This window comes from Natator depressus, chromosome 11 (genome assembly GCF_965152275.1).
Source record: "Natator depressus isolate rNatDep1 chromosome 11, rNatDep2.hap1, whole genome shotgun sequence".
NCBI classification, from domain to species: domain Eukaryota; kingdom Metazoa; phylum Chordata; order Testudines; family Cheloniidae; genus Natator; species Natator depressus.
Window position 1 is genome coordinate 31,252,667 of NC_134244.1, and position 15,522 is coordinate 31,268,188.

At 44.1% G+C, this 15,522-nt stretch overlaps 1 protein-coding gene across 4 annotated transcripts in view; it reads right to left on the minus strand.

Moving 5' to 3' along the window:
- Positions 1–11,265, minus strand: part of ACVR1 (activin A receptor type 1) — a 127,171-nt gene extending 115,906 nt beyond the window's left edge. For 2 of the 4 annotated variants that reach the window (XM_074967375.1, XM_074967372.1), the window contains exon 1: positions 271–332. In XM_074967375.1, coding sequence (XP_074823476.1) covers positions 271–317 — 47 coding nt within the window. In that variant the 5' untranslated portion in view covers positions 318–332. Of the gene's footprint in view, positions 1–270; positions 333–11,024 lie in introns of those variants that run through there. The other 2 variants (XM_074967373.1, XM_074967376.1) reach the window with 2 other exon arrangements.
- Between the last annotated feature and the right edge of the window lie 4,257 nt (positions 11,266–15,522).

The following is a 15,522-nucleotide window of genomic DNA, read 5'->3' on the forward strand; positions in this document are numbered from 1 at the left end:
ATGCCATATTCAGTAGCTAGGCTCTGTGCCAACTAGCACTTCAGAAACATGGGCACGTCTACACTAAAAGCGCCACTGTCACACTTGACTGAAGATGCTACCTATGCCAACCTCCTCCCATTAGCATAGAACCCAACCTCCCCAAGAGGTGGTAGCTATGTCAACAGGAGACTTCTCCCATCAGCTTGGTGCTGTTTACACCAGGGAATAGGTCAATTGAACTGTGTCCATCCAGGGTGTTGATTTTTCACACCCGACAGATATACTGACCTAATTTCTGAGAGTAGACTTGGCCTGAGTCTCGCCCTCTTAGCCATCGTCTCAAATCCTCTTTTATATGCCAGGACAGGAACGATAGTGTTGCAGTAGTGTCCAGAGTCTGATGCCACAGGATCTGACTATTGGTTTGCCTAGACTGGGAAAATACATAATTTAAAAACGTGCACCTATCACCACTTTGCACCAGCACAGACAAGGCAAGCTGCGTTTAGCTGTTTGCAGTCACCCCTTGCAGAAGTACAAGATTAAATTGTGCTTTGACAACATGGGGTAGATAAATTTTCCTCAGTCTAGACCAGTGGTTCGCAAACTTTAACAATCTGTGAACCCCTTTCACTAAAATGTCAAGTCTCACAACCCCCCCCGCTAAAAAGGAATACTTCCAGGAATTTTCTCCTTTTCCTGAGTATAAGTTATAAAAAGCAGTGATCTTGGAAATATAAAAAAAATACATGATTACACACTATTATTAATCATTACAGTATTTGTATTACATTATGAAAAAGGCAACACTCTTCCAAGATCTCACTTTCGTGGCTTGTATCACTTTGAATAAGCCTGTTATAAGACAAGGCTTCTATATTTCATCAAAGAGTATCAGATGTGAAACAGCATAAAGGTATTTAAGAAGCCAACTCAAAGAGTTCCTCCTACACAAGCATTCAGGTCTTGAGCAGTCCAGGCAAATAACTCACGTTACAACAAAGCTTAAACTTGTTCTTCATAATAATTTTAAAACACAATACTTGCCTATTTAATTTTAAAAACAGCAAAAAAAAATCCACCTCCCTTTCCATTTCTTATAAGGAGTCTTGATGTTTAAATCTCCTCAGTGTGATAGATATGCTTGCTTTGATCTGCTTAGCTCTTGGAAGTCCGGGGCTCCAGGCTGCTGGCCCCGTGCTGCCCAGGGTCCCTACGGACAGCTCTTTCCACCATTAGGGAATTTTTTCCCCCCGAGAACGCCCTTGAACATTTCACACACCCCAGTTTGGGAACCACTGGTCTAGCCAAACCCCCAAAGGCAGTCTACATTACAGGATTCGCCACAACTATGCCACTGTAGTACCATAGCGTAGACACTTCCTACGTTTATGTAAGGGGTTCCCCCCCCCCCCCATCCATTTTATGTAAACCCAAGCTCTGGTAGCTAGTCGATGGAAGAATTCCATCTAGTCACATCTACACCTTGCCTTAACTACAGTGTTCAGGAGTGTGATTTTTTTCATATCCCTGAGCAACGTAGATAGGCAAACCTAAATAATAAATGCAGAAAAAAGGACAGTAGGGACGCTGAGCCCTACGGAAAGCCACAAGTTTGTCAACTAACATATTTGTACCTGGTAGATGGATACTGCATAATGTTAACTCTTGTTAACAGTCCTTGGGCAGACTTATCCCAGAAGACACTGTGGAGAACAGGGCAGAAACATAATTTTATGACAGACCTAGCACTTGCCCCCAAGGAAGATACATGTTCATCCAGCCTGATGTCTGCTTCACAAGGACACTTGGCTAGCAGATCCTTCAGGTGACCAGTCAGCTAAAGCGTACTAGACTAAACACTGGTGTAAGACTAGCGAGGGTAGGTCCTGAAAAACAGACATTTCTAATTTCAGGGACCCATGGATACCCTAATTATTTATGAAGATTGACACTGTGTTGTTCATTTGCACTAATGCAGAATAGGATGTGATTACAGTGGACGAGTCAGGATTTTTTGGAGTTGGTAACCGTTTGGCAGGGCCAGCAAAGATTATTTAAGGCTGGTTCTGACCAATAGCAGGTACAATGCCTAGTTCCAATGCACTGCTCAGCTGCCATGCATACCCCAATGCTCCATTGACTTCAGTGAAATGTTAACAGGTAACAGTAGCACAGCAGTTAAAGTGGAGGACTAGCAAAGGGTTAAGATGAATCCAATCTGAAATGAAACACCAAATCAGAGGTTGAAGAGGCTCCCCCTACTAGCTATGATAATGAGATGCAGCACTTGATAGCCTTCATACACTAGCTGATGAATCGTTGGTCATTTCTGATTTTGGCTTTCTATCTGAGTCAGCATATTTAAACCCACTACTAAATGGGTAACAGATTTATAAAAAATATATATATATATATATATATCTCTTACACATATTAGTCATATCTTCATGTTATCTGACTTAATCTCTTTCATCTTCTATCTCACTCAGCTTATGCAATAAAAAAAACAATGTCATCTTTGTGATTCTACTCAGTTCATTTTGATTCTTATATAATACAGGGTAGCACTTGCAAAAACATATACTGAAAGTCAATGGGCCTTCGGAGCCTAAAGGTATGTCTACACTGCAAAGAAAAACCCACAGCACTGAGTCTCAGAGCAAGGATCAACTGACTTGGGCTCAGGCTGCAGGACCAAAAATAGCAGCATATATGTTCCTGCTCAGGCTGGAACCCGAGCTCCGAGACCATTTCCCCTTACCAGGCATGAGAGCTTACAGTGCTATTTTTAGTCCTGCAGCCCGTACCCCGCAAACCCGAGTAAACTGACCTCGGTTCTGAGACTTGGTGCCACAGGTTTTTCCTCTACAGTGTAGACATACCCTTAGTCACTTCAGGGACTTGGGCCCCTAAGTCACCTTATGTACTTTTGAAAATATTATTCTAAGACTGTGTTGCTACTTAATGGTTGCAAATATTACAGGGGAATAGTTTAAATGTAATAAAAATTCACTTGGCTATTTCTTTAAAGCATTTCTATTAAATTTAACAACAAAACTGTGTGTTTATATAGCTCCTTCCATCTGAGGATCTCAAAGCACTTTACAAGCATTTGGAAATTACGCCTTCCAACATGCCTGGAAGTATCATCACTATTTACAGATGTGGTAGACTGAAGCACAGAAAGATTAAGACACCAGCTACACACTGAGGGCTTGTCTAGAGTAGGATTTAAAATTATGGTTTTAGGAGATATTAGATAACTCATCCTAACATGTTCTTAAACTGTGTTAAGATCTACACCACCTTGTCTACAGTACTGTTTTAGAATACCACGCCTTTAACTCCCAGTCAAAACACACCAAAAGCCTAGCAGAATCCCCATTAGTTATCACATGCTTAAGGGTTGGCAGGATAGGATCCACATTAAGCACTGTCTGGGTACCCAGTCCCACCACAAGGTTAAAACACAGCTCTTTCTTGCTGTGTAGACAGAAGTGAACTATGTTTTTACCAGATACTTGTTAGACAGAGGTAGATCTACAAGCACAGGTTACAGGAACCCCACTTCTAATGTCAAGCTGCTAGGAAAGAGAAAGGATCCAGGGATTTCTACAAGGATCCTGTCCTTAGATCCTGCTCCTACATCAACTTCACATAAAATTTAAGCTCCACTCTAAGTTGCCACTGTTCCTGCTGAAAGGGAGAAGAGGGTTTTCCATCTCCTCCTACCCCCAAGAGTATCTTAACTGCTAAGAATGAGGAAGTGGAGACCTGCTCTATTTCTTAAAAGCACCTGGTTACCTTAACTTGGATGGACAGACAGCCTGGAAAAAAAAAAAAAAAAAATCTTACCCAACTTGACATATCAGGCTAAACAGCAACATAGACAGTCATCAGAACATCAAGAATTATAGTTGATATACACAAATAGGAGGAATGTGTTTTGTATTAAGTGGAAGTTTGTTAATAACTAGCTTCAGGAAATAATATAGCTGAAAATGCTCTGAGGAAGGTCTGCAGAGACACAGACTGAACTTCTGTGGTCACCATTAAAACTGTTACAAATCCCTTTGTAAGTAATGAATGTGACTACAATATTCCATATACTAAGTAACAAACACTAGGTAAGTAACATGATTCATTTACAAAGGCAAAGCAACCAATATGCTGCTATCTATATTCCTTACAGAAAATGAAGGAAAAATCCCTGGAAAAATCATGGAACAGGTCCTCAAGGAATCAATTCTGAAGCACTTAGAGGAGAGGAAAGTCATCAGGAACAGTCAGCCTGGATTCACCAAGGGAAAGTCATGCCTGACTAATCTAATTGCCTTCTATGACGAGATAACTGGCTCTGTGGATGAGGGGAAAAGCAGTGGACGTGTTGTTCCTTGACTTTAGCAAAGCTTTTGACACTGTCTCCCACAGTATTCTTGCCAGCAAGTTCAAGAAGTATGGGCTGGATGAATGAACTATAAGGTGGATAGAAAGTTGGCTAGATTGTTGGGCTCAACGGGTTGTGATCAATGGCTCATGTCTAGCTGGCAGCCGGTATCAAGTGCAGTGCCCCAAGGGTCGGTCCTGGGGCCGGTTTTGTTCAATATCTTCAGAAATGATCTGGAAGATGGTGTGGATTACACCCTCCGCAAGTTTGCAGATGACACTAAACTGGGAGAAGAGGTAGATACGCTGAGGGGTAGGGATAGGATACAGAGGGACCTAGACAAATTAGAGGATTGGGACAAAAGAAATCTGATGACGTTCAACAAAGACAAGTGCAGAGTCCTGCACTTAGGACGGAAGAATCCCATGCACCGCTACAGACTAGGGACCGAATGGCTCGGCAGCATTTCCGCAGAAAAAGACCTAGGGGTTACAGTGGACGAGAAGCTGGATGAGAGTCAACAGTGTGCCCTTGTTGCCAAGAAGGCCAATGGCATTTTGGGCTGTATAAGTAGGGGCATTGCCAGCAGATCGAGGGACGTGATTGTTCCCCTCTATTCGACATTGGTGAGGCCTCATCTGGAGTACTGTGTCCAGTTTTGGGCCTCACACTACAAGAAGAATGTGGAAAAATTGGAAAACGTCCAGTGGAGGGCAACAAAAATGATTAGGGGACTGGAACATATGAGTTATGAGGAGAGGCTGAGGGAACTGGGATTGTTTAGTCAGCGGAAGAGAAGAATGAGGGGGGATTTGATAACTGCTTTCAACTACCTGAAAGGGGGTTCCAAAGAGGATGGATCTAGACTGTTCTCAGTGGTAGCAGATGACAGAACAAGGAGTAATGGTCAAAGGTTGCAGTGGGGGACGTTTAGGTTGGATATTAGGAAAAACTTTTTCACTAGGAGGGTGGTGAAACACTGGAATGCGTTACCTAGGGAGGTGGTGGAATCTCCTTCCTTAAAAGTTTTTAAAGTCAGGCTGGGATGATTTAGTTGGGGATTGGTCCTGCTTTGAGCAGGGTGTTGGACTAGATGACCTCCTGAGGTCCCTTCCAACCCTGATATTCTATGAAATATGATGGTTACATTCATTTCTCACAAAAGCAAAACTAAAAAGATGTTAACGATGACTGTTGTAAGTACATTATAACCACGCTTGGAAGAATTAGACTTAAGTATGTCAGTAAGTGTTGATTTCACCACACACAATGAAAAAAGTATTCCCACAATTATAGTTGAAATTTACAGATAGGCAAAGACAGACACATGTTGCTTGAGAACTTAGGAGTATGATTTAAGGCTATTTATTTCATATATTTGGGCATGTGATGTTGATAATTTGTGTTTTAACCATTAAAGCTTTGAGTCTCAATGTCTAACACTATTAAATAAATTGTCTGACCACCACTCCCCTCCATAACTTCACACAACTGCCAAAATTTAAGTCAATAAAAACCTAAAAAAAGGCAAAATTGTGGGCAACTGTGAAGATTTAAAACTGATAAAAAACTGCAAGAGTGCTTAAAAACATCAATATTATCCATCAAAATTGTTTTAAAAAAATAAAAATCAAGTTCTGCCATGTCTATTTATAAAGAACCGAGTGAAAATACAAGGTGACTGCCACTGGAGTAAATAGATTTTTAGTAAATAAATTTTACTGCCTGTAAAATAGAGCAGCTGATACAACTGAAAGTGACTGGTACTGCCACCATCAATAATATCCAAACAGGATTTCCATTTCTCTGCTTCTAACTTTGAAATGTGTTATATTTACATGAATTATAATTAGACACAGATAAATGGTCCCCTTCCCCCAGGCATTTTTTTTTTTTTTTTTAAATAAACAGCCCCACCTTCTATATTTTTGGACAGACTACGATTCATCACATAAAGGCTGATGATGTATAAAGTGAAATGGCTGCAGAAATTATCTGAGTCACTGCAGTATGCCTTGAAGCATGTCCTGAAATGGAGACAGAAGGGAAAAGACCACTTTGTCATTAGGTTACAAAAGGGCATATGAGTAGTGGGAAGAACTACAAGCAAGGATTACCCATAAATCTTTGGCCATCTGGGTCAACAGGCAATTCCCAAAGTATATGGCATGCCAAGTGCCCTTTACTAAGTTAATTATAACAAAAGACAGAAAAAAGTGTTCTTCATATTAACAAGGTACATTGAGGTGGGGGCCAAAGGACTCAAAATAACAGTATGGAACACATCACTGTTTGTTAAAATGTAGGGGATGAGGTGGGTTACTTTCATTTTGGAGAATCTGTTCTAAAAAATAAGCTCTAATCTGTAATATCCAAAAATATGTTCGAACCATCCAAGGAAGCAGCAATGCATTTATAAGCAGCTTCATTTGGGTGCTTTGCCTTTTTACGGCCTTCAATTGCATATCCTTCTTGGGAAGGGCATTATTCTCAAACATTAGACCTTTACAGACGGCACTTGGAGGGTATTTATAAAATATTTGATATGGTCACTATGGCCTCCATGGATAAGCAGCATAGGGCAGGGGTGGGCAAACTTTTTGGCCCAAGGGCCACACTGGGGTGCGAAACTGTATGGAGGGCCAGATATGGAAGGCTCCCACTACTTCCCACCCCCTGACTGCCCCCCTCAGAACTTCCCACCCATCCAACCCCGCCCTGCTCCTTGTCCCCTGACCGCCCCCTCCCAGGTCCCCCACCCCAACCGCCCCCCGGGACCCAACCCCTATCTAACCCCCCCGTTCCCTGTCCCCCCCAGAACCTCTGCCCTATCCAACCACTCCCTGTTCCCCATCCCCTGACAGCTCCCCAGGACCCTGTGCCCCAGCCCCCTTACCATGCCGCTCAGAGCAGCATCTCTGGCAGCCGCACTGCCCGGCCAGAGCCAGACACGCTGCCCTGCGTGAGCGTGCAGCCCTGTCGCCCAGAGTGCTGCCTGCGGGGGAGGGGCCAGGGGCTAGCCTCCGGGGCCAGGAGCTCAGGGGCCAGGCAGGACGGTCCCGCAGGCTGTAGTCTGCCCACCTCTGGTATTAAGGTGAGCTATTACCAGCAGGAGTGGGGTGGGAGGGACCCTTTGTAGTGATAATCAAGGTGACCCATTGTCAACTGCTGGAAATGGCCCACCTTGATTATCACTACAAAAAGGTGTCCCGTTCCTCCCCCCCCCCCCGCTGGTAATAGCTCACCTTAAGTGATCACTCTGGTTACAGCGTGTATGGTAACACCCATTGTTTCATGTTCTTTATGTATATAGATCTCCCCACTGTATTTTCCACTGAATGCATCCGATGAAGTGAGCTGTAGCTCACGTAAGCTTATGCTCAAATAAATTTGTTAGTCTCTAAGGTGCCACAAGGACTCCTTTTCTTTTTGCGAATACAGACTAACATGGCTGCTACTCTGAAACAACAAAAGGTTCTCTAGGACAGATTATGCCCTCAGTGATAGTTGTACAAGCCCACAGTCTTCAGTAGGTTTAAGCAGGGTATGTCCCTGTAAGCATGAAGTCAAAAGAAAGTGAAGTGTTCTTCTTCCAGTTTACTATAAAAAGGTACTGCTGTAAATAGATCAGCGGTTCTCAAAACTGACGGGCCACTTAAAAATTGCTGAGGGTCTTGGCGGGCCACTTAATGATCTTTCCAAATGTTCTTTGTACTGTTAGCTAACTATTGTAAAGTGCTTTGGATAAGAGCACTATATAAAAAAATCTTAAACATTTTTGTGTTCTACAAATAAAAGGGCACAACTCATTTTAATATCAATACCTCACCTTTCTAATGTGATGGATGTGCCCTCTGTCCCCCACCACGGCAGCCCGCTGGACTGGGAAGTGGGGGAGGGTCGCTCCCTCTCTCCCCCAAAGCGGCAGCCCCCAAGCTGGGGCTGGAAAAGAGGGCTGCCTCTTCCCAGCAGCCACAGTCCCGGAGCTGGGGAAAGTCACCTTTCTCTGGCTGCCACAGCCCCACACGTCCCAGTTTCCCTCCACCCCCTCTTCTCATCCTATTGCCCCCTCCCACCTACCCTCCTATTCCCCCCCACCACCAAGGCCACCACCTCACCTTACATGTGCGTCTTCTCCAGGGTCCAGGCACCTAATTAGTGGAATCACGCCTGCACGGCTCCACTAATTAGGTGGGTGGCCCTTCGTTCTCTTGTGTACGGACACCCAGGCATGTACCTTAGTGCGAACTGTCTGTGGACCACAGTTTGAGAACCTCTGAAATAGATCATTTTTGACCTCCACAGAGCATTGCTACAAATTATGTTACTGGAAAGGCTAACACCATGCTTATGCCCTAAATTTCACAAAGCAATGAGCGTTAATAAAAAAATCTTTAGGATCATTAATATATAGATATGAGCCCATTAATACCACATAAAATAGGTGGTTTGATTTAGTCTCCCACAAATGCATTGACTAAACACCAGCAAATCAGGAATGAATGAAGTGGCCTCAAGAGATTCAAATGCACACAGGATTTTTGGCCCCTGTGACTTCATCAGTTTCCTGTCAAAACTTCAGCCTTCTCTAAACTGGCTTTTGCTACACTGGCTTTCACTGTTGCCTTCTTTCTCATATACTAGAGAATGAGAAAAATATTAACCATTATAAACATCTCCCATGATGACTGCATTTTATATAGTTCAGAAAATTTCTTCTAGAGCCAGTGATTCAAAGATATGGTTGTTTGTATATAAATACTAAACAACGAGCTGTAAGAGTAATAGGGTGGAAATTGATATCTAGTATTCTTCTCTGAAAAAGGCAGAGTCATTGGGACTGGATTATTAGCAAGAGCATCCCCTCCTCCCCCTGCAATCTCCAAATTGAGACAATTAGCATAATAAGAGGCTGTTTGCTATTATTATGCCTATCCTAAGTGGATAAGGCTAGAAAAGTGACCTTTTAAAAAAAAACAAACAAAACCACACATGTAGTTTATTTCACTTAACTTTTTCCTTCCCCTGAGCAGTAGAATTATTCACATTCCCAACAATTGAGACATTTTCCTTCCTCATTTTTAAAATACCCATTTCTCCACAATTTTCAGAGTTGGGGGCTTGGGGGAGAAGGAGAAAGATGACTGCAAGATAATTTTCTCAAGGCTGAAGACTAGACCAGACAAGACTCCTTAGACTGTGTTAATACCACTCTCCATCAGGCTAATGGGATTGCTGTTGAGCAATACAAGTCATCCTTGTCTCACAGAGCTGAGCAGACTAAATCAAAAGCACTTGCTAGTTTGAGAGAGACCAGGAATCAAGGCTGTATCTATCTCCCACCCACCTGTGTGGAACACTCAACAGGACACGTTCTACATTTCTGAATTGTGATATTTTCAGTTTGTTTTGATTTAAGTTATCATCAACACGCATCCCAAAAGTCCTGGTAATATCTATTTATCTCGCAGGGTTTTTCCACCATGAAATATCATACCTCAACCATTTTCAAGTTGATCCTATGACTTCAATGCATTTGGAAAGGGAGTCTTGATTATTCGTAGTGAGCACATGACAGGAACAGCTTTGTAACATTTGGACTATGTTTTGGAAAAACAGTTGTGTACTTTAAATCATGTTTGATAAATACTTTAAAATATTTATAAAGGGTATAGAAAAGCAATTTTGAAACAAGTTCTATTTTTTGCTCATATGTTTTAAAACTCTGCTAGCAGAGTTTTAATATTGCTAATTTGTTAGTCTCTAAGGTGCCACAAGTACTACTTTTCTTCTAACAGGAAAGAGACTTAAGAAACTAGACCCCAAAAGATAGCTGCATTCTTCAAAGGCCTAAATTAATGGCTTTTTATGTGTGATACTCATTGTAATGTTTATCAATCAGCATGAGGCAACTGAAACCAAACAAGAAAGTGTCAGTCTTGTTCACCAATCATTTCTACATTACAAAAGAAGCTTGAAAACTAGTGGGAACTCCAGCCTTTCTACAAAGTGTTTTTGTGTTTAAAGCAGTGACAGCAGAACCACTGAAAATAGCAATTCCTCCATTTAAACGCAGCATTCATCTACCCAGATCACACCCCCCCCCGCGCTTCACCCATTTAAAGATTCCCAAGCTTCTCTTCTTACTGTTATGGTTACAGCGCAGAGGGAAGGGTTTAAACTTGGCAAAGTAACGTGCAGCATCTGTAACCACATTTGCCTTGTGGGCATCAGAAGAAGATGAATCCCACATTCCTGCCTTTGAAGCGATCCAAACGGCAGCTCGCAAGGCAGGGAGCTCGGAGAGGAGTTTCCCGGCTCTTTCCTGCCGAGCCGGGCCCGGGAACTCCCCGCGGAGGGAGACACGTAGGGCCGCGGCGAGCAGAGGGCAGATGTCATGTTTTGGCTGCCAGCGCCCCCGAAGGCGCCTCCCAGGCGGAGGTAGGTAGCGAGGTGCCCGCACCGACGCCCCTGCACGCGCTTCAGGGAGCCAGGACTTCCCCGCCGGGCCCCAGAGCAGGCCGGACCGAGCCGCCGCAGGCAGCGCGTCCCCTCCCGCGTCGGGCAGGACCCGCACCGCCAGAGGCAGCGCCCGGCCCAGGGGGCTCCGCAGGGCCGCCCGCCGCAGCGCGAGGCCGCCGAGGCCACTCACCGTCTCATGGCAGCGCGGAGGGAGGAGGCGCGGGGCGGCGGCGGGCCCGGAGCGCTAGAGGCGGGCAGCCCTCGCCATGGGGCGGCGGCGAGACCTCCCCGCGCCGCTGCGCTCTAATCACGGCGCTTCCCCTGGGCCAAGCCCGGCCGCATCCCCCCAGCCCTGCCCGCGGGGACTCGGCGGCGGACGACGAGGGGGGAAGCGCACAGAGGGACGAGACGCCGGAGAGCCAAAGTTCCCCGCGGCGGCAGGAGGGGCTGGGATGCTGCTCCTGCGGCGGGAGTGGGAGGAGGAAGTGGCTGCTCCCCGCTCTGCCAATGGACGCCCGGCGCTGTAATTAATAACCAGGCACATCATTTCCTCCCGGCTCCAGCCCGGCGCGCTGCCCCGCCTCGCCCCCTGCCGGCCGGCCGGCGCGGCGCACCCTGCCCGGCCACGTTCGCAGCCCGCCGCGCGGCCGGCCCCTCCGCGCCCCGGGTGAGTGTAAAGTCGCCGGTGCCGGCCCCAGGGCAGACACGGAATGCGGTGTAAACCCGGCTGATGTGGATTGAGTTTAATGCAGCCCGCCTGCAGCCATAGGCGGCGCCGCCTGGTTTAAGAGTGCCCCTGCCAGCCCCCAGCAGTCAGAAGTGTTGAGTCAGACCCCCACCAGAAGTCATGACATTGACTTGAAAAGTAATAACTGTAGCGGCCTCCCATGTCTGAGCCATTAGGATGCACTTTGGTCACACGCTCCAGCTTTCCTCTGCAATCAGGAGGGCTACAAACTCGCTTTTTTAAAAGTGGAGGTGTATTGCCAGGACTCCAGGAGCCCACTTTAAGCAAAGCGCCAACTATTCCATGACTCAGCCTGAAATGGCAAGAGCTGGCCACACAACCACACTGTGTTTTGCTCCAGTTTAACTACATCTCTTAAAAACTGATTTAATGTTACACAGATGCAACTTTGGCTACAGACAAGTCCCCACAGAGGGCACCCATAGAACTGCTCCGACAGCACCTCCACCAGAGAGCAAGTCAGGGGCACCTGATAGCTCGAGAGTACACACTCACACCAGGGAGCTGCCAGAGATATTCTGTTGTGCTCATGCACATTCATACCAGATGACAGGTTTCAGAGTAGCAGCCGTGTTAGTCTGTATTCGCAAAAAGAAAAGGAGGACTTGTGGCACCTTAGAGACTAACCAATTTATTTGAGCATAAGCTTTCGTGAGCTACAGCTCACTTCATCGGATGCTCACGATGTAGCTCACGAAAGCTTATGCTCAAATAAATTTGTTAGTCTCTAAGGTGCCACAAGTATTTATACCAGAGAGACAAGTAGAAAACTTTTGAGGCAATGAGTCCCAACGGTACCTGCACTCATGTCAGACAGAGAGTAACTACCAAACCAGTGTCTCTCACAGATCTTGTTTCCCTTTACTCCTTCAGCTTTGGATTCCTTTCTGCTCCTCTTGCCCCTGTTAAAGATCCTGCTCCTCTCTGGCTCCCGCAAAATGTACTGCAAATTGAACGGAAGAAATAATACATAGTACATGCAACTATCCTGAATCACAGGATGCGTTGCAATTGTGCATTCAGAGCTGCATTTCTTGACATTCAGGAGGCAGTGGGTGAGGAGGAGGGACAAGAGGGAAGGTGAGGGTACAAAGGCTGCATTAGTCCATGTTTCTGTGAACTAACTTAGGAACATTTGGCCAATTTCTGCCCTCAGCTACGCCTGCATCCCTATTAAAGGCACTGTGCAATGGGCTTGGGGGCCTGAGCTATAATTGGGGAAAGAATCACTAGACCAATGAGTCTGTTCCACTGGCAAGCACAGGTTACAGCCCCCCATAAAAGACACATCAGATAATTTGGTGCAGGATGTGCAGTAAAGTTTATAGGGCCATGCGTGAGGCAAGATGTATGGTAAACTCAGGATAACTGCCATAAAGAACAGGATATATTTATGGGGGTACAGGATGTCATTTTTGAGTAGTACACTTGGTTGGTTGTTACTGCTTGGGAGCCAGGAGCTTTAGCGTATGACAGGGAAATCTAGAAGGTTTTGTCATTAGGAAACAGAAAAGGATGGTCCCTCCCCCAATTCATCGCTCAGGATGGAGGGGGAGGACATAGGAGCATGTTAGGAGGTAATACCCACAAAGTGTGGGGAAGGAGGGCAGGACTATTCAGCTGGTTACTCAACATGCCTTGGACTGGCTCTGAACTGATTTAAAAATTTTATTAAAGTTAATGTTAAAATTATATAATATACAGGTTAAGGAAATAGTGTCTGCACCTCTATTACATTAGATTTAGCCAAGAAACATCAGGTGCCACATTTTCTCTCTTTTTCTACATTCAATATAAAGTCTCAACATGTTAGGTCAGGTCTACACTAAGGGTATGTCTAAACTGCAAAGAAAAACCTGCAACACCAACTCTCAGAGCCTGGGTCAATGGACTCAGGCTGCAAGGCTAAAATTGCAGTGAAGATATCTGGGCTTGAGCTGGAGCCTGGGCTCTGAAACTCGGGGAGTGGGGAGGGTCCCAGAGCCCAGGCTCCAATCTGAGCCCGAATGTCTGCACTGCTCTTTTTAGCCCCACAGCCTGAGCCTTGCAAGCCTGAATCAATTGACTCAGACTCCAAGACTTGGTGCCACAGGTTTTTCTTTGGAGTGTAGACATACCTTAAGAGTGCTTTGCCATTATACCTATACTTGTATATTATACCGGTGAAGCGCTCCACATGTGGACACAGCTTAGACCAGCAAAAACAATTTTGGCAGTCTAGCTTATTCCAGTCCCGCTGAGCAAAACAAGCTATATTGGCAAAAGATAAAATTGCCAGTATATCTATATCCACACTAGCAGCTTTCGCTGGCATGACAATTCCACCTTGTCACAACCCTGACCAATTTAACTATGCTGACAAAAGCCTGTTGTATTGCTCTGCACTTAGATTCTTTCAGGTATGAGTTTATACCTGGAAGAATCTAATAGACAATTCCATAGGCTGCTCTGTTACCCAGGTTCATCTCAGGGAGATACAACCACATAAATTAAAAGCAGAATCTGGCCCCTAATATTGTTACTCATGGCCATTCTACACTTAACATTTTGCTGGCCTAGCTATGTCAGGAGTGTGAAAACAACACATCCCTAACCAACACAGTCACTCTGGTGGAAGCTCTAGGGCAAACAGTTGTGCCAGCAAAAAAGTCCTTGTGCTGGTATAACTTATTTTGTTCAGAGAACTGGCATAAGCTATACCAGTTGGCCAGATTAAGCTGCACCCACACTGGAGAGTTTTACCAACATAACTGTACCACTATATTGCTATACCAGCAAACCCCTTCTAGTATAGACAAGGTCTCAGTGATATTTCCTCAATATAAAATGTTTTTTATTAAACTTAGATTTGATATATGGGAGAGTAATCAAATAAAGATGGAATTTGTAGAGCAAAATGGAAATGTTGGCTGTGGTTCAGGAGACAGTTTGGAAAGTAGGAAAATGCAACATCTGGGGCTCATCACAAGAGGCAGTTTACAAACTCAGGATGGGGGAGAGGTTTTGGTGCTAATGAAAAAAATTGCTCATCTGGACTCTCTGGAATCTCACAACTAATTGCTTTAACAGGCAACGATCAACTAAAAATCATACCATTATGAAATGTGCAGTATAATGTTTTTGATTAGCGGTAAGTAGACACAATCATAAGAATAATATGAGCCTCTTTGTTGATTGTTTTCTGTTTTCATAATCTCTGTACTAAAGAATGAAATATGCAAAAGTTGGATTCATCTTTTGACTGTCATCTATTGCTGGCAAATTATTTCTTAGTTTCTTCCATCTTGTCACTGTAGACATGAAAAATAAATTAATAAATATTAATAAAACATATATAATGAACTTCACCACAGAATTAAATGTATTTATAACAACAAAATATTCTACCAACAGTTATGCTGGAGATTCTGGCAGTTATGTTGTTCTTTAGTAAGATCATAGAGGATCCTAGTTTAATTCATCCAATCAGTTGATCCATATGTCTCTCTGATGGTAATGCACTGAAGTGACTGAATAGGAAAATAAATTGATTCATGGATATTTTTGTAAATAAAAAAGACAAGTTTGGTTTCTGGGTTTATGTCATTTCTGGGTAGTTTTACAATCACTGAATACTCACATGAATCCTGAAAGTTAGATGAATTTTAGCATGAATATTATTCATGAGTATTTGTAGCAGAAGTGTGTTATTTATTTGTAAATTATTCTCCCATTTAAAATGTTTGTCACCCACGGAGTGGAAACACTAACATTTTATTTAGGTGACCAACCACACAATACAGATATTGAATTGTCAAAGTGAAAAGTTTGCAAACTACCCATAGTCTGAAAAATAATTGTCCAAACTATCCAGCGAATACACATATGGATAACTAATACAAAGAGAATTGAGCTCAGTTTTGTTAATGGTTCACTAAACCATGAGGCTTACTTCATAACA